The following is a 26,661-nucleotide window of genomic DNA, read 5'->3' on the forward strand; positions in this document are numbered from 1 at the left end:
GTCTTCCATACTGACTCCCATTTCTTCTTCTATCACATCATCAGACAGTTCCTCCTTGTAGAGCCTTTTGTCTATTCTTTCCATCTATCTATTCTCTTCTCTTTGTGTAAGAGTGGAATACCTCCTCCACTCTTGATATTGATGCCCTTGCTATTAATTTCACCCAAGGTCATTTTGACTTTTCTGTGTGCTGAATCGCTCATTCTTTTTCAATTTCTTTGCATTTGACGTGTATAAATTTCATCTAGCACCTCTGTACTACTTTGTCATTCCTATGTGACTTAGATTGCTGTTTCCCTATCTTTTCCTGAACATTCTTATCCTTCCTTCTCCTGTCAGTCAGTTAAGTATTTCTTCTGTTACCCAAGATCTCTTCTCATTTACATTGTGGTACATCTTTTTGTCTTTCCAGATTGTGCAGTAGTGCTTTTCAGAGATACCCACTTATCTTCAGTGAACTAACTGTTGTGGTTTTCTTTATCACAGGATGTATAGTCATAGAGAACTTTGAAAAACACCTTATCATTCCTCAGTACTTAAATAGGCCTATCCCGTTTCTTTCCACATTGATTATTCTGAATTATTCTCTTAAATTTCAACTGACTCATGATTATTACTAAACCTTAAACTGAGTCTTTATCTGTCCCTGGGTCTGTCTTACAATCCGATATCTACTTTTGTAATCACTGTCTGACCATGGTGTAACTCAGCAGGAATCCCTCCAGGGGCCTCAGGGTTCTTTTGTGAGTTCGTGTATAGAGCACACAGGACCCTGAGTTACTGCAACCCATTCTTCCTTCCCGGGCTACATTTCCATCCCATTGCACCTCCTTCTCTGTCCATGATCCTTCCCCCTCTGCAACCTCCTTCCCTTCTCTCAGTATTCCTAAACACACACACACACACACACACACACACACACACACACACACACACACACACACACAGCATGGAAGCCCGCTGACAAAACAGGGATCTCACTTATGATACCTGAGCTGTTGCCTCCCTGTGTATGTCTGGGAGTGGTTTCCTGTACTGCAGCATTGGAACTCGTGGCAACAGCTGCATTGCCTGAGGGCCCTTGTTGTGTCAGAATGGTGCCCACAGAGAGAGCCCATGATCTGGATGGGTGGTTTCAGGGTGGATGCTTTGCATATGAAACGTATTAAACTGCAAAAAAAACTGGCTGTTCTTCTAAAGGCATCTCTTCAGTTGCTAACGGATCATTTAAGTCTGCTTCTTATAACTCTGCAGTCTTCCCTTCCTTTGCTAAACCCTGGAAGGAGGGCCAGACTCGCCATCCTGGGGTGAAACACTTTCCGCGCTACCTGGTCTGCATTAGAACTGATGTGGACAGGTTCACCGCCACCAAGCCGTTGTGTTTTGTGGAAAATATTGATGAACAGTTTGGCAAAGTGATGTCTCTCAGTAAGATGCGGTCGGGTTTGCTGTTGATCAAAATTACTCCTGCCACCCAGTCTGCAGCCCTCCAGGCTTGTGACCATCTGGGCAAGGTCCCAGTTTCCATTATTCCTTACCAGTCATAGAATATGGTTCAGGGAGTCATTTTTCATAGGGACATCACCCTTGAAACTGGTAAGTAACTCTGGGTCATTGTGGAACGACAGGGAGTTCATTTTGTTTGTTATATTCAGAAAGCTAATACAGTTGCACTGGTACTGGTACCTTTATTCTGGCATTTGAGATACCCTCCCAGAGAAGGTCAAGGTTACATGTTATTGGTGTTAAGTGAAGCCATACGTCCTGCCACCCATGGGGTGTTTCCAATGCTTGCGTTTCGGGCACGTGTCTTCCTGTTGTATGGTGGACCGTCTACGTGGTGAATGTGGACCCTCACTACATGAGGGGAGCTAGTGTGTCTTAATTGTCGTGATCATTTCTTCATGCTTACCAGATTGCCTGGCTTATAAGAAGGAGAAGAAGGTAAGAGGCAAAATCCCTTTATCATTTATTCTGCACTGAGGCTTTTGAGAAATGTGACGGACTTTTTCCTGTGTCAATGAACATCTAACTTTGCCTCTGTTACATCCTTTCTCCCTCCTCCTTACCCCAGTCCTACTTCCCGCTCCTCTACCTCTCTCCTGTAGTTCCCATGGCGCACCCCGCCCCCTCTTTGGGTGTCGCTTCTGCTCCCCGGCCAGAAGAGTGCCCTTTTTTGGTGCCTGCTGGTGATGGGGTTCCCTCCTGGACCCTTCCACCAGCGTCTCCCAGGCTAGAGAGCTGCTACCACAATTCAGCTGTGGTGCACACAGTCAGTGTGACCCAAGGCTGCCCTCTTTCTTTCAGTTCTGGATCTAGGAGAAGCCTGCTCTCTCTCTCTCTCTCTCTCTCTCTCTCTCTCTCTCTCACACACACACACACACACACACACACACACACTCCTTGCCCTGCCCCCTCGACCTACAAAAGAGGAGGAGGAGGAGGAGGAGGAGGTCTCGGGACAAGCCCGCACCCGCCCCCTCGCCCCCAGTGGCGCCGTCTTCCCCCTCACAACTTGAGCCTAACCTATTAGTTATGGATGTCACCCTATCCTCATTGGTGACAGATGGTTACCCTGTGGCGTTATGGGCTCCAGCCTGTTTGCCTCCCATTTGGATCCTTGCTCCGTGCTCATTTGATGGAACTGTAATGTATACTACCGTCACCTTCCAGAGTTGCAATCCCTTATCTCATTTTACTTGGCAGTTTGTGTTGTTCTCAAAGAATCTCAGTTTACTGTTGCTCACTCACTTACCATTCGTGGGTTCTGTGCTTTCTGTAGGAACCGGGTCGGCCCTTTGAGGGCTTCCTGTGGTGTTTGCACATTGGTCTATTTGGACATTGTTAGTACTTGGCTTTCCCTTCGTACCACTTTTTAAGAGCTCCCGTCCAGGTCCACTTGGACACTGCAGTCAGTCATGGTTTGCAATCTCTATCTCCCTTCCGAAAGGCCACCTACACCTGCTGCCCTACCTGCCTTACTTTAGCAACTCCCCCTCCCTTCTTCCTCCTTGGGGATTTTAATGCCCATCACCCTTTGTGGCGCAGTGCTTTTTCATCTAATTGTGGGCTCCTTATTGACCAGTTTCTCTTGGACCATGATATGTGCCTTCTTAATAAGGGTTTCCCTACTCATTATATTGCCGCATATGACACTTTCTCTGCTACTGATCTTTCCCTCACTACCCCTCCTTTCCTCTTCGTCCTTCCTTACACTGGTCGCCCCACAGTGTCCTTTCTGGTAGTGATCACTTTCTGTGGATTCTCTCCTCTCCTTCCCTTCCTGCCTGCTGATGTCCAGGTTACCCCAATGGGTTTCCATCATTCGGATTGGCCTCTATATACCTGCCAGGTCATGTTCATACCTTCTTCATCTTTGTCAGGTTGTATTGATAAAGTTATTTGTGATCTGTCCAATGAGATAATCCACACTGCTGGCATTGCCATTATGTGCTTAACAGGCCCCGTTCACCGCTGACCAGTTCCATGATGGAACACAGCCATTGCCACCTGTGATTGTCATTGCACATTGCAACATCTTATCTGATCAGAATTCGTTACCATTTTTCCATTTAAAGTTTCTGGCCCCCCACTATATCTAGACTGAGCCTTTGCAATTCCCTTGTAAATTTTCTAGCTTTTCACATTCCATGTGCTCCGACTAATAATGTTATGCTTTCATTGGTTATTTAATTGGGGGGGGGGGGGTCTAATCAGATTTCTTTTGTCAGTGTAGAGATCACCATGACACATTTGCAACTGCAGGCCACATTTCACGTGGATACATAGTATGTCTTTAATGCAGTGATTTCCATTGCCTTCAGCATCCTGTCATCAATCATTGCTGCATTTTAGGGGCAATTTCCCACCCCAAGATCAAGAGGGTAACTTCTGTGAGCTCCTCTGCTGTCTTTGACAAGGCTTCTGGCAGAATGAGAGTGAATTCTTGTATCAGAAGTCCTTACTGCCATTGCCAACAAAGTCTGGCCACATGATATTATCCCTACATCATCCTAACTAATTCCTTCACTACAGTTGCACAACATTCTGATCAGATCCTGTACTCCTCCTAAATCCATTTTCTTGTTTATGGCTTATATTCCAGTGTATTTTTAACTTTTCATTCCCTTGTCTTATGAAGAAGGGCAGACTGTTTGAAGGCTTTTTGTATACCCTTTAGCAGCCTTTGGGTTTGGTTTTTCTATTCACAGCTTCATTGTTTTTCTGTGATGCTGTTTTGTTTTTCCAGTGGGAATATATGGGGTGGGTGTTGTTGGGGACAGTTCAGATATTTACTGTACAGTCAGGGGAAACCTCCCAAAGCACTGGCCAAAACTGCTTGTGTTGACACCTTATTTTGCCACAGGATGTTTCCATTGTGGTACGTGGCTGTTTCTCTCTCTGCTGTTGTGCTGTTTGTACCACTTTCTCATTAATTTTTAATATGAGTTCTTGTCTCTCCTGGGTTACCAGCATTCTGCTTGAAAAAACCTCATCAGTCTGCACTTCTTGGTTAGTCTTCAAGGTTTGGGCTGATCTTCTTCCACCTGTGGCACCAATTCCTCCATTGTTAATTGTGGGTCTTCAGTAATTTTCATTGCTGCACTCAGTTCTGAATCTGTTGCTCAAAGAATCTACTCTGTACTTCTTAGAGGACGAATTGGATCTTTGTCTATGTCTTGTCAGCATATGTGGTTGGGGCTTCGTTGATTTCTGGGGCTTCGTTGATTTCTTGTTGGCCCTAATGTAGTCCTTGCTGTCTTTTTGCACATGGCTGGCTGGCTCTCCACTCTCATTGGGTGGTATTCTAGCTGTTAATGGGCAGGGCAGCTGAGGATGGCTAGCTTCTGTCGGGCAAGAGTTCACTGAATGATGGTGTTACCACCTCCAGTGCATCGTCTTTGGCACAGGCAGCGTTTGCCACTTTCCATTCTTGTACTCCCCCCCCCCCTCCCACCCTACACACACACACACACACACACACACACACACACACACACACACCACAACTATTTAAACGGTTGAAGTTTCCCAAGCACTCCAAGGAAATAGAATAGTCCACTGGCTGTCAGCACCTTCTCCTGCATCAATGTCCATTTCTGCTGGAGCTGTATCTGTTTTCTTGTCTGTGGCTCAGCTGCTGCTTGAGGCAGCCTGGCAGTCATACCAGTTGGGAACACGAGGCCCACAACAGCACGCACATCTTGGAGCCTCTTCTTTGTTGATCACAGGTACAGCTGTCGCAGTTGCCTGAGCACTTGACACACCGACACACCTCAGAGCTTTGCAGCAGCAGTTTGCCACTTGAACTTTATCCTGGTACATCATGCATTTGACTTTGGGTCCAGGCCTGGAGGGAGCTCTCACTTTGATGGAGAAGCAACTCACCTAACTTGCCACATTGTGTAAAGCTTATCTCATTGCACTTGATTGCCACCTGCACCAACTTCATTACTGGCAAGAACTATTCATCAAAGGGAGAGCCAAACAACTCGCATAAAGCGTGCACATGCCCACTGTGGCAATACATCGTGCCCTGTGGAGAGCTACATCTGCAATACAATCTTTGTTTTGATCTCAATATACACTATGTGTATTCTCCCTTCTGGTGCCAGTTTCTTGGAACTTCAGATGGAAATTTGCAACATAATATTTTTTTCTTACAACCCACCTGACCTCAGTTTGCAGCGCTTTTCCTGTTCGTCTTTTTTAATTTCTTTCTCCTGACCTTTCCTTTATTTTTCCAGCAGAATTTTTTTTTTTTTTGTACTTAGTCACTTCCATGGGGACTTAGTTGTAGCATAATTTTATGCTTCTCCTGTGTACCTGCTATCCTTCAAAACTGCTTGTTGTTGTTGTGGTTTTCAGTCCAGAGACTGGTTTGATGCAGCTCTCCAAGCTACTCTATCCTGTGCAAGCTTCTCATCTCCAAGTAACTGCTGCAACCTACATCCTTCTGAATCTGTTTAATGTATTCATGCCTCAGTCTCCCTCCACGATTTTTACCCTCTGCACTTCCCTCCAATACTAAGTTGATGATCCCTTGATGCCTCAGAACGTGTCCTACCAATTGATCCCTTCTTCCAGTCAAGTTGTGCCACAAATTCCTCTTCTCAATTCTTTTCAGTACTCCCTCATTATTTATGTGATCTACCCATCTAATCTTCCGCATTCTTCTGTAGCACCACATTTTGAAAGCTTCTACTATCTTTAGTCTAAACTATTTATCGTCCATGTTTCACTTCCATATGTGACTACACTTGGTACAAATACTTTCAAAATGGCTTCCTGACACTTAAATCTATACTAAATGTTAACAAATTTCTCTTCTTCAGAAACGCTTTCCTTGCCATTGCCAATCTACATTTTATACCGTCTCTACTTCGACAATCATCAGTTATTTTGCTACCCAAATAGCAAAACTCGTATACTACTTTATGTGTCTCCTTTCCTAATCTAATTCCCCCAGCATCACCTGATTTAATTCGACTACATTCCATTATCCTCGTCCTGCTTTTGTTGATATTCATCTTATATTCTCCTTTCAAGACACTGTCCATTCCATTCAGTTGCTCTTCCATCTCCTTTACTGTCTCTGAAAGACAAACCTCAAAGTTTTTATTTCTTCTCCATGGATTTTAATTCCTTTTCCAAATTTTTCTTTTGTTTCCTTTACTGCTTGCTCAGTATACAGATTGAATAACTTTGGAGATCAGCTACAATCCTGTTTCACTCCCTTCTCAACCGGTGCCTCCCTTTTATGGCCCTCAACTTTCATAGTTACAATCTGGTTTCTGTACAAATTGTAAATAGCATTTTGTTCCCTGTATTTGACACCTGTTACCTTCAGAATTTGAAAGAGAGTATTCCAGTCAACATTGTCAAAAGCTTTCCCTAAGTCTACGAATGCAAGAAATGTAGGTTTGCGTTTTCTTAATCTGTCTTCTAAGATAAGTTGCAGAGTCAGTATTGCCTGTTAGTTTCTCACCGTAACCATTTTACAAAGTAACTGGTCACGTGACAGTTGCGCGTACTGTCACTTTGCTTCATCTATTATGAGGAACTCCTCTTCTGGTGCTATATAAGAGAACAATTTCTTTACCGTATCGTACTCAATTGGTAATGGCCATACCTTATACAGTGTATATATGTAACTATCAACTAAAAATACCATTAATACTTAACTTAAGGTGTCGTCTACTCAAAAGATGTCTAAATGTATTATTTGCAATAACATATATCCTTGGTCCTTCCAGAGTTCTGCAGGAACTTTTTGTCTTTCAGTTCTCTTTTGATTGGTTCCAAATACTTAACTACCTGCACAAGATTTATCAAAGGTGGTTCTAGGAGACCCTTCTGCGCATTCACAATTGCAGAAATCAGCAAATCATACTCTCACTCTAATTCATTTAACATGGCTGTAAGTTGCACTAACTGTTCCATGATGGTTATCATAATCAAGGCCTCTTGTACCTTCCTGTTGGTGCTGTTCTCGTAGTCTTCTATGTGCGCATTTAGCTTCGCGATTTCATCTGCAATAATTTAAGCATTTGTAGTTACCGTGTTTAGTGTCTGATTATCCCCTGTCAATGACGACTTGGCTATCGTCTCTTGCTCCTTGGACAGTCGCAACAGCTCTCTCTGTTGCTCCTCTAATACATCTATTTTTGTCTTGAAAAATGCTGCGTCATCTTCGTCTAGCATGCCAAATAGTATTTTACTAGTCTCCCCAATAAAGTTTAATTTCCTCTGTTTATTTCTGGGTCTCTCATGCTGGGGTAACTGCCCAGTTAACCACCTTGACTGTGTAATTTTTCCCACATATGTGCTACTGTCTTTTGAACGTTTTCACACTTCTCAGCCTTCAACTTTACCTGGTGCAACCTGTGGAGACAATGCACTACTGCTCTGTCAGCCAATGCTTGCATCTGCTCGAAGTTTTCGTGTAGTTCCTTTAATTGAAAATAACTCACAATTGTCCAAGTTGTGCTGTACAGGTTAACTATACCGTGGTTGTCGTAATATATCCCTGGTGCTGACTTAAACTGCTGCACTCGTATGTCCATTGGCAGCACTCTTCGTTCCGTGAGGACAGTCAGCATCGTACTCCCCATAATGATTGTCACCTATAGTGCCTGCATCATGTTCATCTGCAAAAGAAACGGCTTTCCTCAGCCTTCTGTTTCCATTTGCATGACCCCTTATTTCTTTCGCTGGCATCAGTTCACTCTGGTATGCACTACCTTAATCATCCCATATTACTCAGAAAAGTTCTTTCAACCAATTCATATGTACTTTTACACATTTATTTACTTTTAATCGAATTATTACATTTGGACCTTTTACAGTGTACGACACTCGCCATTGACTGTCCAGCTTCTTACTGCTTCCTCTTCGCACGCTTTCATCATAGAACAACATGCGGTCATGCATTCTAAATTCTTTTGGGTTTTGCGTCTGGTCATAATTAACCTTATTTCTCCCCTTGCTTTCCCGGGTCACCACAGGGGCATCTTGATGCAGCAGTTGCATCCATTTTCAGACCTCAGTCATGTAATCCATGTAGTTACAAACTACATTTGCAGGTTTTCTATGTAACCACCCAGGTAGGTTACACTTCCTCCCAAAAAACAATTTGAAAGGTGTGTACCCTGTTTTACGGTGTGGAGTTGTGTTGTACACAAATGTCGTGAATTAAATCCAGTGGTCCCAATTGCCCTGATCTCGGCTAATGTAGTGCTGTAACCATTTGTCTGTGGATGGTAAGCTGTAAGCTTTCATCTGTATTTTATCTATCCTCAATAGTTTACATACTCGCTTCATAGTATCGCTTGTAAAATTACTCCCCATGTAACTGAGTAAATCTGTTGGGATCCCAAACTTCAGGATTATGTTCTCTACCAATTTATGCGCGACCATGTCTGCGTCTTAGTGGTCAATTGGATCGGCTATAACAAATTTTGTGAGCAAGTCCTGAAACCACAGGACATATCGATTACCGGATTGGGTTAGTGGTAGGGGACCTAAGATGTCAATATCACATCTTTCAAAAATAGACTCTGGGGTCAGTGTTAATTCCATTGGCTGCTTCGTTTTTATCTGTGTTATTTTGTTTTTCTGGCAACTTTCACGCTTCTATATGAAATTCTCTGTCTGCCTTCATCTCAGGCCAAGTACAGTATTGATTTACTCGCTCATATGTCCTCCCCATCCCCTGATGTCCGCCGATAGTGCATTTGCTTAAGCACTCCCTGCTTTTCTTTGGTATTCATCACATTCTCCTTGTGTGTTTCCGATGCGTCTTCTCCTACATCACTGGCTTGTTCTTCAGTGCTCAATGTGGAGCCATTATTGTTGCTTGCATCTCCGTGGACGTGGCTGCAGTCAGCTTATTTTATACTTGTCATTGTTCCTGGCTGACCCTTCAGCACTCTCTTTCTGTGTTGCATCCCCATCTAACTTGCTGTGGATACGGGAAAGCGCATCAGCTACTCGATTCTGTTTACCTTCTTTGTACAGTGTCTGTTAATTGTACTCCTACCTTCTTTGTACAGTATCTGGTAGTCATACTCCTCTAACTTTAGGCGGAATTTTAACAACTCGGTCTCTTCCCATTGGCCCTTGGCTAAGGTAAGTGCTCAAAGAGTGACTGCTCACATCCATCATGACTAAAAAGTCCATGTCGAAATCCGGGTATTGTGAGATGGAGCACTGAGCATTTCCTCCTTCAACTGCTGGAATGATTCTTCTTGCACTCCTCCCCATTCATAGGGAACCCCTTTCGTTAGTACCTCATGCAAAGCTTTAGGAATTTTACTAAAATAGCTCATGAAATGCCTGTAATACCTGATCATCTCTAAAAAAAAACTTTTTAATTCAGTCATTGTCTTCGGTTGCGGATATTTTTCTATTGCCTCGATCTTGGTAGGATTAGGTTTTAACCCTTCCTCAATTAGCAATTGTCCTAGGAATGTCACTTCCTTGCGGAGAAACTCACATTTATTTATTTATTTATTTGTTTATTTATTTTCACATCAAGCTCCATAGGACCAAATTGAGGAGCAAATCTCCAGGGTCATGGAAAGTATCAGTACATGAAATTACAACATCAAAGTAATAACTGATAAAAATAAAATGTTTATGAACCTGAAAACAGTCAGTCCATATGTTTTTAAGTAAATGAAATCAACAATACAACAAGAATCAGCTTAATTTTTCAAGGAACTCCTCGACAGAATAGGAGGAGTGACCCATGAAGAAACACTTCAGTTTTGAATTGAAAGCGCATGGATTACTGCTAAGATTTTTGAATTCTTGTGATAGCTTATTGAAAATGGATGCAGCAGTATACTGCACACCCTTGTGCACAAGAGTTAAGGAAGTTTGATCAAAATGCAGGTTTGATTTCTGCTGAGTATTAACTGAGTGACAGCTGCTTATTCTTGGAAATAAGCTAATATTGTTAACAAGAAATGACAGTAAGGAATATATATAATGAGAAGCCAATGTCAAAATACCCAGACTTGTGAACAAGAGTCGACAAGAGGTTTGTGAACTTGCACTACTTATTGCCCAAACCACCCGTTTCTGAGCCGAAAATACACTTTTAGAATGGGAAGAGTTACCCTAAAATATAATACCATATGACATAAGCAAATGAAAATTAGTCTACTTTGCTTATTTTCATGTCAAACGATCACTCACTTCAGATACCGTTCGAATAGTAAAAATGGCAGCAGTAAGTCTTTGAACAAGATACGGAAGTGTAGAAATTTGAACTGTTCAGTTTCACTAATCATATGCCCATTCTGTGAAATGAAAAGGTCAGGTTTTGTTGAATTGTGTGTTGTTGTTGTTGTTGTGGTCTTCAGTCCTGAGACTGGTTTGATGCAGCTCTCCATGATAGTCTATCCTGTGCAAGCTTCTTCATCTCCCAGTACCTACTGCAACCTACATCCTTTTGAATCTGCTTAGTGTATTGATCTCTTGGTCTCCCTCTACGATTTTTACCCTCCACACTGCCCTCCAATGCTAAATTTGTGATCCCTTGATGCCTCAAAACATGTCCTACCAACCGATCCCTTCTTCTAGTCAAGTTGTGCCACAAACTTCTCTTCTCCCCAATCCTATTCAATACCTCCTCATTAGTTACGTGATCTACCCACCTTATCTTCAGCATTCTTCTGTAGCACCACATTTCGAAAGCTTCTATTCTCCTCTTGTCCAAACTGGTTATCGTCCATGTTTCACTTCCATACATGGCTACACTCCATACAAATACTTTCAGAAATGACTTCCTGACACTTAAATCTATACTAGATGTTAACAAATTTCTCTTCTTCAGAAACGCTTTCCTTGCCATTGCCAGTCTACATTTTATATCTTCTCTACTTCGACCATCATCCGTTATTTTACTCCCTAAATAGCAAAACTCCTTTACTACTTTAAGTGTCTCATTTCCTAATCTAATCCCCTCAGCATCACCCGATTTAATTTGACTACATTCCATTATCCTCGTTTTGCTTTTGTTGATGTTCATCTTATATCCTCCTTTCAAGACACTGTCCATTCCATTCAACTGCTCTTCCAAGTCCTTTGCTGTCTCTGACAGAATTACAATGTGTGTGTTAGAAACTGTAAAAACTGAGTCTTACTGTGATTTAGTGTTTGTTTATTTTCTACGAGCCATGAGCTTAGGTCATGAACTGCACTATTTGAAACTGAGCCAATGTTTCACACGACATCCTTTGCTACCATCATCAGCAAACAGAAGTATTTTAGAGTTACCCTTAATACTAGAGAGCATATCATTTATATAAATCAGGAACAGGAGTGGCTGTAACACTGCCGGCCGGAGTGGCCGAGCGGTTCTAGGCTCTACAGTCTGGAGCCGCGCGACCACTACGGTCGCAGGTTCGAATCCTGCCTCGGGCATGGATGTGTGTGATGTTCGTAGGTTAGTTAGGTTTAAGTAGTTCTAAGTTCTAGGGGACTGATGACCTGAGAAGTTAAGTCCCATAGTGCTCAGAGCCATTTGAACCATTTGAGCTGTAACACTGATCCCTGGGGCACCCCCCATTTGACCGTACACCACTCAGGCTCCACATCACAGCCATTCTCAACACTGTGAATAATGACCTTCTGCTGTATGTTGCTAAAGTAAGAGATGAACCAATTGTGAGCTACTCTCCATATCCCGTAATGGTCCAACTTCTGGAGGAGTATTTTGTGATCAACAGAATCAAACGCTTTAGTTAAATCAAAAAATATGCCTAGTGTTCGAAACCTTTTGTTTTACCCATTCAGTACCTCACAGAGAATAGAGAATATGGCATTTTTAGTTGTTAAATGACTTCTAAAGCCGAAATAAAATGATCAATTACCCTTACATACACAGCCTTTTCACTAACTTTAACAAACACTGATTGCATAGAAATAGGTCTAAAATTGTCTATGTTATCCCTTTCTCGCTTTTTATAAAGTGGCTTTACTACTGAGTACTTTAATCGTTTAGGAAACTGGCCATTCATAAAGGAAAAATTACAAATATGGCTAGATACAGGGCTAACATGTGCAGCACAGTAATTTAATATTCCACTAGGCACCCCATCATATCCATTGAGAGTCCTTAGTCTTCTGTGATTTAATTATTGACTCACTCTCTCCCTTGTCTGTATTTCAGACATCGGTCTCGGAAAGGCATTTGCCAAGAGAGTTACATTATTCCCTGTAGAAACTAAATTTTTATTTAATTCACCAGCAATGCTCAGAAAATGCTGGTTATGTACTGTACTTGTATCTGATTTATGAGTAACAGAAATATTTTTACTACGAACTGACTTATATCGTCGACCTTGTGCTGCTGACCACGCATTTCCTTCACAACTGACCAAATGGTTTTAATTTTACCCCGTGAATTAGCTATTGTATTTGCATACAACATACTCTTTGCCTTCCTAATAAAAATTTTAGCACCTTAGAGTACTGTTTGTAATAAGCTACTGTTGTTTGATTGTGACTACTTCTAACATTTTGCTATAATTCCCACCTCGTTCTACATGATATCCTTATCCCACTAATCAGCCACCCAAGATGCTTTTTACTGCTACTACCCTGTTTAGAGCAGTCTAATGGAAAGCAACTCTCAAAGAGCATGACAAATGTGTTAAGGGAAGCATTATATTTGTCATTTTTGCTATCAGAACTATAAACATCCTGCCACTCTTGTACCTTGACGAGGTTTAAAAAACTTTGACTGCTCGGAGATGGAACTTCCTCCACAAACACTTCAAGTGTGGGAAACTGTACATCATGTATACGACCCGGGACAACCGGGAGATCCGGGAAAAACCCGGGAATTTTTTCATCTGGGAGAAAACCAGGAAAACAATAAAACATAAACAAGAGAAAAAAAAACAAAAATAACTTAAATTTCAAAGGAAATGCGCCATATACAACGACGACACACAGTGCTCATGCAAGCGTCAAATGCTTTAGGAAGACTATGCAGTGCTTCATAACAATAAATTGCCTCCAATGAACGTGAAGTCGCAACTGTTTACATTTGATTTGTTTTAGCAGTTACGCGCGGGCTCGTGCGCATGCGCAGTTGGGTCACATTTGAGTAGTAGATTCTCTCGCTTCTGGCTACAGGACTGTCGCTGTTGACTGTGCAAGCAGTCGCAGCAAGCAGCTAGATGCTACCGGGAAGAGGGGGCGCCAAATTCATATTCTTCAGGAAAAAAAACTTGTTTCACAAAGCGCCTAGCATCCAGCGCACGTTTATCTATTGATTATTCATATGATTTTGAAACGCTTCAATGTTGGTTTTTGAACATTTTTGAACACATTTTAAGTGGATTTCTGAATGAATCGTAAGTTGGGTTTTGAATGCATGCATAGTGTGTGTGATGTCTCAATCAGGAGAATCCTCATCACATCTAAAAAAAAAACTTTCCGCAGACAAAGGGGGGTGGGGCAATACAAGCTGAGGGAGTAAGGCCGAACAGATGAATGCCAATCGCTGTCTGATTATGTGGTTGATTGGATTTGCGAATGATCAGCATTGTTATAATTACTACCAGAATGGAAATAAACGACTAACAGGAATAACAGGTGAGAAAGATTACGTATTATCTTCTCGGTGTATCCAAGAAAATGAAATTTTGACAGAAATTTTTGGCCAGATCGCTACACTAGTAAGGACCAGTTTTACAGTCCCCGGCTAGCAGTCGCGTAAGTTCTATTCTGGAAGTAACATGGAAAACGTGTCGTTCGAACATGTAATAACGCCTAACCGGAAAATAATCGCGGGATAACTAAACCTGTGATTCTGACAGGGTTAGTGAAGTTAATTGGCGAACAAATTTTGACAATGGCAGCAATAGCTACAGAATTGGTGATAACAAGATTGTTAGAACGAGGAAGGAGAAGAAACGGGGACATCATACAAATTATGGAAGAACAAGACGATTCCAAATTTATATAAAAATTTCATAATACTACTTTTCGAACTCATGCTTGAGAAACTGGTGCGTTTGAGTCAAATGTGAAACTATTTCCTAACACAAAGGTTTTTGCTTGTAGTAGGCCTAATAGACATTTGATATTGGTACTTCGTGAATTATATTCTGTCGTGTTATAAAAATGGCTATTTGTACCAAAACAGTCTCGTTTATTTGGTGTGTTACAAAATTGCTGCCATATTAGAAAGGCCTATTTTGTTTTATCTAGCAGACAGTGACGTAATCAGATCGAGAAACCACACCAGTCTTGGGTATTATTTGTATTAACAGCTTCTTCAGTATCAGATAACGACATTTCGATTTTTCATGGAGCAAAACGTTTGACGAACTTTGATGAGGTAATAGATTCTTTCGCAGAAAGGAAGGCACGCCATTTAAAGCAGTAGAAAGATTAAAGAGAAAAAAAATGCTAGGAGGTAAGGTTTGAAGAAATGTGTATTTTCTTGCTTATCTCTTGTCAGTATTGGTTTTATATATCGTATATTTAATTTTATGTCACACAAAACAGCAAGTTATTAATTAATAGGCAATAAAGAGTTCACATTTTCTGAAGAGTTCTTGTTCTCTGGATTACAAATAATCCCATCCGCTACTAATTGCGAGATTTCTTTTAAGAGGGGCAGGCTGTCAAACTGGCCGACTGGGAGCAGGAGAAGCACCACAGGACATTTCAGTTTCCACTCGCCTGAATATAGTTTGGACGTGCGGTAGAAAAATGCTTTACGAAGAGGCGTGGCACTGCACTTTGGCATACTTAAGACCAAATAACATGTCTTACATTTCCTCATATATATATATCTTATGTTTCAGATTTTTCAGAAAGATGTGCGCTACAAGATGAACATATTTTGAAAATTCAATTTTTTTTAGTATTGACTCAGTTCTCAAATGTCGTAGATCCGGGGCTGATGTGCAGAGCAGTCTGAGTTGTGGGTAGTCTCCACATGACCCGTGTTTACATTTAGTGATTTTGCTGTTTCCCCTTTGTTTACTGTCAAATGAAAACAAAACAGATATCAAGTGAATTAAAACACGTTCACATAATTACGGCTGGCTAAAATATGTCATTAGTTTCAGATTTTATTTTATTTCCACCTTTCTGACAGTCAAGCATTAATCGCCTTGCAGAACAATGAAGTTATTTTTGTCTGTTTGCTAAAGAAATTTGATTTTTGTTAACCTTTTCTGCAGAGGCAGTCAATGTATTTGAAACGAAATGTTTAATTACACAGTACTGGCTAGTTTGAACTGTTCGCTGCATTTCAAGTGCACGTTTTCATTTTCTAGCACGTATGGCATTGTTGTTGTTGTTGTTGTTGTTGTTGTTGTTGCTGTTGTTCTTGTTGTGGTCTTCAGTCCTGAGACTGGTTTGATGCAGCTCTCCATGCTACCCTATCCTGTGCAAGCTTCTCCATCTCCCAGTACTTACTGCAACGTACATACTTCTGAATCTTCTTAGTCTATTAATGTCTTGGTCTCCCTCTGCGATTTTTACCCTCCACACTGCCCTCCAATGCTAAATTAGTGATCCCTTGATGCCTCAGAACATGTCCTACTAACCAGTCCCTTCTTTTTGTCAAGTTGTGCCACAAACTCCTCTTCTCCCCAATTCTATTCAATACTTCATCATTAGTTATGTGATATACCCATCTAATCTTCAGCATTCTTCTGTAGCACCACATTTCAAAAGCTTCTATTCTCTTCTTGTCCAAACTATTTATCGTCCATGTTTCACTTCCATACATGGCTACACTCCATACAAATACTTTCAGAAACGACTTCCTGACACTTAAATCTATACTCAATGTCAACAAATTTCTCTTCTTCAGAAACGCTTTCCTTGCCATTGCCAGTCTACATTTTATATCTTCTCTACTTCGACCATCATCAGTTATTTTGCTCCCCAAATAGCAAAACTCCTTTACTACTTTAAGTGTCTCATTTCCTAATCTAATTCCCTCAGCATCACCCAACTTAATTCGACTGCATTCCATTGTCCTCATTTTGCTTTGTTTGATGTTCATCTTATAACCTCCTTTCAAGACATTGTCCATTCCGTTCAACTGCTCTTCCAAGTCCTTTGCTGTCTCTGACAGAATTACAATGTCATCGGCGAACCTCAAAGTTTTTATTTCTTCTCCATGGATTTTAATACCTACTCCGAATTCTTCTTTTGTTTCCTTTACTGCTTGCTCAATATACAGATTGAGAGGCTACAACCGTGTCTGACTCCCTTCCCAACCACTGCTTCCCTTTTATGCCCCTCGACTCTTATAACTGCCATCTGGTTTCTGTACAAATTGTAAATAGCCTTTCGCTCCCTGTATTTTACCCCTGCCACCTTTAGAATTTGAAAGAGAGTATTCCAGTCAACATTGTCAAAAGCTTCCTCTAAGTCTAGAAATGCTAGAAACGTAGGTTTGCCTTTCCTTAATCTTTCTTCTAAGATAAATCGTAAGGTCAGTATTGTCTCACGCGTTTCAATATTTCTACGGAATCCAAACTGATCTTCCCCGACGTCGGCTTCTACCAGTTTTTCCATTTGTCTGTAAAGAATTCGTGTTAGTGTTTTGCAGCTGTGACTTATTAAACTGATAGTTTGGTAATTTTCACATCTGTCAACACCTGCTTTCTTTGGGATTGGAATTATTATATTCTTCTTGAAGTCTGAGGGTATTTCGCCTGTCTCATACATCTTGCTTACCAGATGGTAGAGTTTTGTCAGGACTGGCTCTCCCAAGGCCGTCAGTAGTTCTAATGGAATGTTGTCTACTCCTGGGGCCTTGTTTAGACTCGGGTCTTTCAGTGCTCTGTCAAACTCTTCACGCAATATTGTATCTCCCATTTCATCTTCATCTACATCCTCTTCCATTTCCATAATATTGTCCTCAAGTACATCGCCCTTGTATAGACCCTCTATATACTCCTTCCACCTTTCTGATTCCCCTTCTTTGCTTAGAACTGGGTTTCTATCTGAGCTCTTGATATTCATACAAGTGGTTCTCCTTTCTCCAAAGGTCTCTTTAATTTTCCTGTAGGCGGTATCTATCTAACCCGTAGTGAGATAAGCCTCTACATCCTTACATTTGTCCTCTAGCCATTTTGCACTTCCTGTCGATCTTATTTTTGAGTTGTTTGTATTCCTTTTTGCCTGCTTCATTTACTGCATTTTTATATTTTCTCCTTTCATCAATTAAATTCAATATTTATTCTGTTACCCAAGGATTTCTACTAGCCCTCGTCTTTTTACCTACTTGATCCTCTGCTGCCTTCACCAAATCTGATATAATACAGTACTGGTGCTCCAAGAAAATTTACATCCCGAAAACCACACTGAAAAGCTTAACATAAGGTCGAGGTCTACTTCATTGGGAATTCGGACATACGAATGTGCACTTAAAGTATGCAATTTAAATGTGCACTTTCTAATATTGTTCACGAAATTCTGATGCTCTTGCAGTATCCTCTGATGTCTTATTTCTTTTATGACGTAATGTATGATCTTTCAATGTTTTACATGTACGTACATACGGGCTTCCTACATCATGATAGCTACCCAAGCGCGGTGTCGCCTGTTATCTGCGCTTTCTGGCAACTGCTGAAACGAACCTATTTCTAACAGGTCGTGGGAAAATATTGCAAATAGTGGTTTGAAAAGCGTTACTTTCAGAGTAAATATCCTTTTATGTAAGTTGAACTATGTGCAAGAATGTACCATGAATTTATTATATCACAGAGCGTTTGACTCTCATTTAAAAATCAAATCTTTGATGACGCGCCATTTAGAAGATTTTCAAACCCCAAAGATCAGACATTTATGTCATTATTAAAAATTTTACTGGCACATTTGTGTGATATATCTTAAAGTGTAATAAGCGCAAAAAAGATCAACAGTATATGCGAAAGCTTAGCTTCTCTTGCAGCTTGAGAACAATATTATATGTGAAAACTTTGCTTTTCTTGTAGCAACACTATGTATATTAATTTAAACTATTTACTGCCCCTGTTTGTGCGTTCGTGCTGCTTAACAGTGATGTTGCTGTTGGCTGACTACATCACGTGTCCTATGCTCTGAATATCCGCTGTCATCGGCTGGCGAGCTCACGTGACATGAACTACGAACGGCCTACAAAAGCGCGGCGAAATCTCAATTTCAATGATTCGGAAAGTAACAGGCAGTGTTTGGTGCAATTCCAGTGTGTACCTCCTCCGTAATACGAAAATACGCATCGTACATGCTGCTGCACATCAAAGATGTTCCCAAAATATGTCTTTTTCCCTGAGTTTTGATTTATAAAGTGCCGGGAAATTGTTCGCCCGTGTATAAAACCATAATCATTCAAAGGATTGTTCAGGGAAAATATACTGTCATCCGGGAAAAATTTGGGAATTTTTTTTTTTTTTTTTTTTTTTTTTTTTTTTTTTTTTTTTTTTTTGCCTTGTCCACGTATACACCCTGAATGAAAAGCAACTCTCAAAGAGCATGGCAAATGTGTTAAGGGAAGCATTATATTTGTCATTTTTGCTATCAGAACTATAAACATCCTGCCACTCTTCTGCCTTGACGAGGTTTAAAAAACTTTGACTGCTCGGAGATGGAACTTCCTCCACAAACACTTAAAGTGTGGGAAACTGTACATCCTGTTCTCTGGTGTTCATTATAATTGTGATACACTTCCCAACCTTGACTGTTCCTAGTGCTTCCAGTATAGAGACCCCTAGTCTAATTTCTTGTCTCAGAATTATTACATCGGCTTGTCACCCGGACTTTTAGAATCTTTCCTTCCCATGCTCCGATAACTATTTTGGGTTGATTCCAGCCATTTCATGGCCCATTAGTTCTCAGCCCCTGTTTGGATAATTTCTTGTCACTTCCGGAGTGCATAGCCTGTTGGCAGCTCCCCATTCTCAGCTTGTGAGACGCCGGGCGAAAGTAACTTCTGTGATTGTTCATTTATGAGACTCACTTGCTTGTCCTTAACCCAGGCTCATTGCACGTCATTATCTTCGAGCAGCTGTGCTGCTATCCCTTTGGGTTGTGTGTCCCCCCTGCAACTCGCATTTCCTTTGTGAGACGCTGCCATACATGGTGAATTCTTCTCGGGTTATCAGCTGAGGTGGTGGCGTCATCTTGTCGCAACATTTTAATGAGTTTTGTACCCATCATCTTCTGGCGAAGTGTCGGGATGCTGTGTTCTGCATATCATTATAGCTGCTTGGACATCATCCCGCTACTGTAGGCTGGCCTGTCATGTTCCCCCAGAAGGGGGTACCATGGTGGTGGTGGTGGTGGTGGTGGTGGTGGTGGTGGTAGCTGGGGGGGGGGGGGGGGCGTGGCCTAGTGTCAAGACTAGGTGGCTATCCAATCTGTCTGCGGACGCCACTGCCTTCAGATCGGAGTGTTCCTGCCGTCAAGATAACCACCGGGTCTCGACACAGGGCCGCACCGCCGCTGCACCACCACCACCACCACCACCACCACCACCACCGACGCAGTACCCCCTTCCAGAAGAACGTGATTGGCCAGCCTACAGTAGCGGATGACAGCCAAGCAGCTATATGGATATGCAAAACACAGCATCCCGACACTTCGCCAGATGATGATGGGCACGAAACTCCTTGAAACGTTGTGACAAGATGACGCCACCACTAGGCCGATAACTCAAGAAGAATTCATCAGTGGAATACACAGAGAAAGACTGCAATCACATATAGCTGCTGTACATTTATTACAACTCGTTTTCGTTACGACTGAAGACTTTGGTTGTTCGTGCCCCCCCCCTCCCTGCCCCATCCTGGTTTCTGTTAGTTCGCAGTGTAATTTGACCTATAGTCGCATCTGCCCTGGCTTCCCTTCATGTGATTCGTTCTCCATGTATCCCCATTTCATGGCGCACAAAATTTAGTACAACGGTTTTCTTTCCCAGAAATTCTAGCCCCCATAGTCTGTCAAATGGTAAATTGATATGAGGATCTTCTGCTTGGAATTAAGACATCTATTTGGCCTCTATCTTGGTCTGCAGCCGTATGGATACCTGCCCTTTTGTTTGCATTTCGTTATTAGCAATACTTTTTATAGTTACTACCTTCCTGGTGTCCCATTGTACATGCTTTTCCAAGACACTCACCTTTATGAGATTCACGTGAACACTGCTATCAATTACTAGCTTTGTTTCTGTTCCATTCACATCCCTACTTTGCAAACACGTGTAGTGATTCTTTCCAATGCAGTCAGTGGTTCATACTATCCCTGATGCAGCGTAATGGGACTGCTGCAATACGCCCGTATAGTGTTTGCCAACTCATTCCTCTCCTGACATTCCTGGGTAAAATGTCCAAACTGGTGACCCTTGAAGCATGTCACAGGCTTTGCCTTGAGGCATGGTGCAGAGTGCCTGGTTAGATTGCACTGTGAACATCATACTGGCAGAGGACAATGTGATTGCGACCCGTTTCCCTTGAATTGTTTAACAATTATCTCCTTAATTGGCAGCCTAGCACTGTCGGGTCTGTGGGGAGCTTCTTATGCTGTATCTGCCTTATGGACAGTGTACCTCTGTCTACAGACTTGCGCTGTATGCCCAGTCCTGTCACAGTTGAAATATTTAGCAGCTAATTTTCGTTCTAGCCGGGGCTTGCCTACTACCCGGTGCTTCTCCTTGTCAGACAGAATTGCGCATTCTTCTGGCACCACTAAATCAATGGTCTCCGATAGTCAACTTTTCCCCTTGAGCCTTTATTACCATCTTTATCCTGTCCTCATATAATTCTTCAACAAAGACTGCCCTCCCTAGTTTCCCAACTAAGGCATAACTGCCTATCATTTCCTCGTCCTTCATTACTCATTTTGCTGTCTCCCTGAAATGGAATTCATTGTATCTATGTGAGAACCCAATTGAACCATGGTCTCCTCTTTTCATTGCCGACTATTAAACATTTGACATGCAAAGACATCAATAGTATGTTTATTCTCACAATTCTCCAATAACACAGCCCTCACTTCAGACAACATTTGACAGAGTAAGCATGTTGCCAGAACTCCACACAGTTCCCAAGTGCAGTTCACCAAGTTTTTGGATGCCTATATCTGCAATGATATCCTGCTGAATGACAAGGATGAACACACCCTCATCCTGGCTGAAATCCAAGTACACCAAGACTGAAGGCAGTGCCCACTCCACGGCTGTATCTTGCTACTTCTGCACGCCACCATCCAGAGCACCTCTGTTGTTCCTAAAACCCTCCAGTTGCATAATATCCTTGGTTTGTGTGTTCCTCATCTTCTCTCTTCCTTTTCTTGCTCCTCTGCTATTCTGGCCTCTTTAGTTATCTCAAGAACCTAGGTTTCACCTTTGGTCACTCTCAAGGAATCAGTTGCCATCAGTGCTTGTCTCATATTGAAACCAGGAGTTAGTCCCAACAACTCTAAAACATCAATCACATCTGCTAACTGCCCCATCATTAAAGCAAATAACTGCATCTATTACACCTAATCTCATGGTATTGAAACCAACAAACACAGTTTTAGGCAGGTGTTCCCAAATTACAAGGTTGAAACTTTGATTAACGTTTTGTCTTTCCACGTAAGCACCATGACAATAGTTTAGTGTCACTTACGTCCCTGTATATGTGCTTAATTGCTTCCAATACCTCATATGGCAGGGAGTGATTGCTTTTTTGTATCCACACCATGTGTCTACACCACTGTCGCAGAGAGTATGCTGTGGATGGTCATCCGTAGACGCTTTATGGAAAAAGGTAGCCCATACTGCTTTCTTCATTGCCTCAATATTGTCTCGATTCCTTCTTATGGCTAATCCATAATAGAGCTGCAGTTTGTCCACCTCTTCCTTAGTGAGACGACCCCGACCACCAATTGGTTTGCCATCACTGAGCCTTTTCCCCTTCATATCTTTTATTAACTTATGTAAATGTGTGCCTATCCTCTTTTGGACATGACCAACACACTCTAGCTTTTCACTTTTTACAGTTCTTCCATAAGGTATATTTTCCAACACATTTGCAAACCCTTGGGAGTCTCCATCTCCAAGTTACTTCACATACCGTACACCATAATTCTCTTCTGACCTTTGAAATATTCTGAGAACTCCCTCTGATTCCATTCCACCACTGTACCCAGAAAAATTCTGAACACAAACATGATCCTGGTTCCAGCTGCAAAGGCTGCTGCTATATTCATAGCATAACACAGTTTTTTCTACTGCTTTCTTCACTGACACAGCACTCACTTGACCAAGACATTCAAGTTTCATGATCCTGGTTATTTCCTTTGCAACCATGGCAGTACTTTCATACATTATATGTCAATCACCTTTCCATTTTCTAGGGATGTTGCGGTGACAACATAATTCAGTGATAGGTGACAACGCTTCTGCCATGTCCCATCAAAGGCTGCAGCTATATTCATAGCATAACACAGTTTTTTCTACTGCTTTCTTCACTGACACAGCACTCACTTGACCAAGACATTCAAGAAATAACTGTGTTTACTTTTCAAATCTTGTAGGTGGGAGCAAATTCATGATAGCACAAAATGTTTGAGCTGCCTTTCTACCCTTCCCAATACACCTCATTCCATATGCAAGTCTGATATTTGTGTTATGAACTCTTCCTTTGCACAATCCAGAAGAATACCCAGTTTTAGTTACCCCACAGAAATCACAAAACATTTGTAACTTACTGAACACACATTTCCTGCTTTCAAAATCTTCGATGATTTTAATACCACCTTTTCCACAAAGCATACACACAGCAGCATTCTTTAGAAGCGAACATAAAGCACTCAATTCAGGAATTATGGAAACACTTTCAGCTACAGTGTTTTGATCAAATTTTATAGAAATGTCGCTCTTGGTACTCAAATATTTTAGCTTCTGTCTTGAGACACTTGGTGGTGTTGACATAACATCCAGTTGGTTTGTGGATGTAATTACACAGTCTCTGCTTTCCCATGGAGTAAACCGATTACCATAAAACTTAAGTTTTCCTATTTCAAAACACTTTTTTGGAGGTGTAACTACTTCTGAGAATGACACATCACCAACAACTCAACAATGTACAGAAGTTTGAACACAAACAACTCTTGAAAACCATAGATATACAAAGGAAAACAAAGGAGCATTGGAAAGCATGTGTGCTAACAGGGCTGCTAACTCAAAACGATTACGCAGTGTATCTTTTTGAAGTGGCAAAATAATAATGACGCCATTTGACATCCGACCACAGCGGAAACATGGTCAATGCCGCATACCAACATATATTTAAATTTGTTTTTAAAGATGATCTCGATGTCCAAATCGATTTATTTAACTACCAGTTTGTTCACAAAACTCTAAATATTGATTTAAGATGGAAAGATATTCGAATTTTTGAAGCAGATTCACTAGCAAGTGACCTTAATTCCATTTTAATTCCATTTATGTTTCAGGCAAGAAAGAAGGCTATCAAGGAACAACAGGCTGAAAAGAGGAAAACAAAGATGAAGAAACATGTCAAAAAAAGACTACTGAAAAAGAAGTGAATTCTTCTTTTCAAATGCTCAGCTTAATTGTATTGTACAAATTATTGTATCTATATTTTTGTGAATATGTTTTCGTTCATAATGGTTTCCAAGTATGTAAAATTCTAAAATTCTCTGTTCTGCAAGGGAAAATTGCTGCCAGGTAATGTGGCAGCCTTACTTTGTATGTTCCCTTAGTCAGCTGTCACTATCATTATAGAATATATGATCAGTATATCATTCAGTATGCCTAATTTCATATATGAAACATGTAATAAAGATATAAAGTCCAGCTCCTCACTTGTTGCGTAGTAGTTGATACATTCTCCTCCCATGATACTTTTTGTGTCAATAATGGAGAGAAATGTGTGTAACGTTTTTAGTCTCATAGCTTAATGAAACTTTTTAAAAGCAGAATAGATATCTCTTTACACTTGTCTGTTACACAAATAATCACCTGATGTAGAGGTAAGCAGATACAATTTTTCATTGTTGACAGATTGAAATAAGGCAGCTAAAGAAAATAGATCATGGTTAGTAATTCCTTTCAGAAATTATGTGAACACTGCATGCCAAGATTTTCAGAATGTGTGATGAATACTGATCGTACAATATGATTTGTAAAATATATATTTATAAAATAAATAAACTGCCATAAATAAAAAGTTGAAAATATTTTGTAACTACTGTGCCTAAGTATGTAACTCCTTCCCTCTCTCCATTTTTCTCACTCCCACACTTCTACTTCTCCTATAGGGCATCTGGTGGTACATTGCACTGCAATGGTCAGTACTGATGGTGACTCAGTGTAATTTGTACTAAAATTTGAGGTAATTTAAATATCCAGAACAAGTTTCCTTACTATTGTAGTGTATATTACTAAAGCAGTCTCAGGCATGTTCTATTGATGAGAATTGCTTAAGGCTCTCATTATTAAAGACAACATGTATGCAGTTTGTGTAATGTTCCTTGATGGTGTCTTGACATTTCCCAGAGTGGGCCGATGTTTAATTGGGTGAAAGATGTTTCAGAGTGGTAACTTCGTTCTCAGATGCTACAAGCCAGGGTTTAAAGTATCATATCTCTCTCTCTCTCTCTCTCTCTCTCTCTCTCTCTCTCTCTCTGTCTGTGTGTGTGTGTGTGTGTGTGTGTGTGTGTGTGTGTGTGTGTGTGTGTTGGGGGGGCGGGGGGTCGCATGCGGATTTGTGTGCAGCAAGAAATAATTGAAATGCTTTCTGATGATTTTTATCTTGATCCATTGAGTTATAGTCGGCTGACATTTTTATCACATGACCCTTTCCACAAGTATTGCACGAAACCAGAAGCAGCAGTATCCTCAAAATGTAATCAGTCTGGACTTCAGGAAAGCTATAAGTAGGTCACCTATGGAAAGGCTGGCATAAAAGGTCCTTAGTAGTCTACCATATAATGTGTTTTCATGTTCTATTACTGCATGTAAAACTGTATAAGTGAGAATAATTGTTTTTGTATCTCGAATTCAGGTGATTGTTGAGGAACTGACAAAGAAAAGGCTGACCACTTAAGTTCAGAATAAATCTTTCATCCTGGAGAGTGAGTTAAAGATGACAATTTTTGATTGACAGCAAACCTGAATGAGCAAGGGATCAGGGAGTGTGTTCCATGTCGCTTGAAGTTCTCTGAGGAATCTTGGAGCTGAATGGTTTTACAGGCTAGGAAACGTGATGAGAAGACATAAATGTAGGAAAATTAATTAAAGACTAAGATGCCCGAATATATTGAGATACAGTGAAAGCTGTACTGAGGCATGTTTGAGAGGAGCGTAACCTTCCACAACTATTCTAATCAAAATTGTTGAGGCTTTCGTGGCCACTTGTTGACAAACTGCCTATTGGCTTCTGTCTCGGGTTCTTCGGCCGACGTTCATCTAATGATTTTTCTGACGTTTCGCCAGCACGAGTGGCTGGCATTGTCAAAGCTTCACCCTCCAGTTCACCACCGGCAATGGAGGGTGAAGCTTTGACAATGCCAGCCACTCGTGCTGGCGAAACGTCAGAAAAATCATTAGATGAACGTCGGCCGAAGAACCCGAGACAGAAGCCAATAGGCAGTTTATTCTAATCAAGCAAGACCTAGTCCAAATTCTAAGTCGTGACCCTCCAGCTGAGTGTCACAGAGACGGTCAGAAGCTGGTCACAGGAAGATCCTTCAGAGCTCTCCATTCTTCGTATTTTATAGCCTTTGATTGTGTAATAGTTGCTGCTCTTATTTCCCCTCATATGCAGCTGTTTATCATCAACTATGCCACTGGGTGCCTCATGTCACCCACAACCATCATCAGTTAATGTGGTGCAGCTTTGTAGCAACGGTAAGACTCACATTGTTATGGCCATTCTTAATCAATATGATGCAGCTTTGTAGCAACAGTGCTACACTCCTTTCTATGACTTTTGCAACATAATGTACTTAAATCTACAACTATACTCTGAAAATCATAATTTTGTGAGATGTACATGGGAGGGGGAGTATGTTTCATTACACTTCCTGGTATGTAAACTGTTGGTATTTTAATAATATACCTCATCATGATGCCCTATGCCTCTCTGGTAATGTCTGCCTCTGAAGTTTGATGAGTAC

General features: G+C 41.2%; 1 protein-coding gene across 1 annotated transcript in view; it reads left to right on the plus strand.

The window, feature by feature from the left end:
* The window catches only part of LOC126251672 (serine/threonine-protein kinase RIO1), a 116,843-nt gene extending 92,162 nt beyond the window's left edge, over nt 1–24,681 (plus strand). The window contains exon 10 of the mRNA XM_049952250.1: nt 23,974–24,681. Coding sequence (XP_049808207.1) covers nt 23,974–24,066 — 93 coding nt within the window. The 3' untranslated portion in view covers nt 24,067–24,681. The remainder of the gene's footprint in view (nt 1–23,973) is intronic.
* The last annotated feature ends 1,980 nt before the right edge of the window (nt 24,682–26,661 follow it).

This window comes from Schistocerca nitens, chromosome 4 (assembly GCF_023898315.1).
Source record: "Schistocerca nitens isolate TAMUIC-IGC-003100 chromosome 4, iqSchNite1.1, whole genome shotgun sequence".
Lineage (NCBI taxonomy): Eukaryota > Metazoa > Arthropoda > Insecta > Orthoptera > Acrididae > Schistocerca > Schistocerca nitens.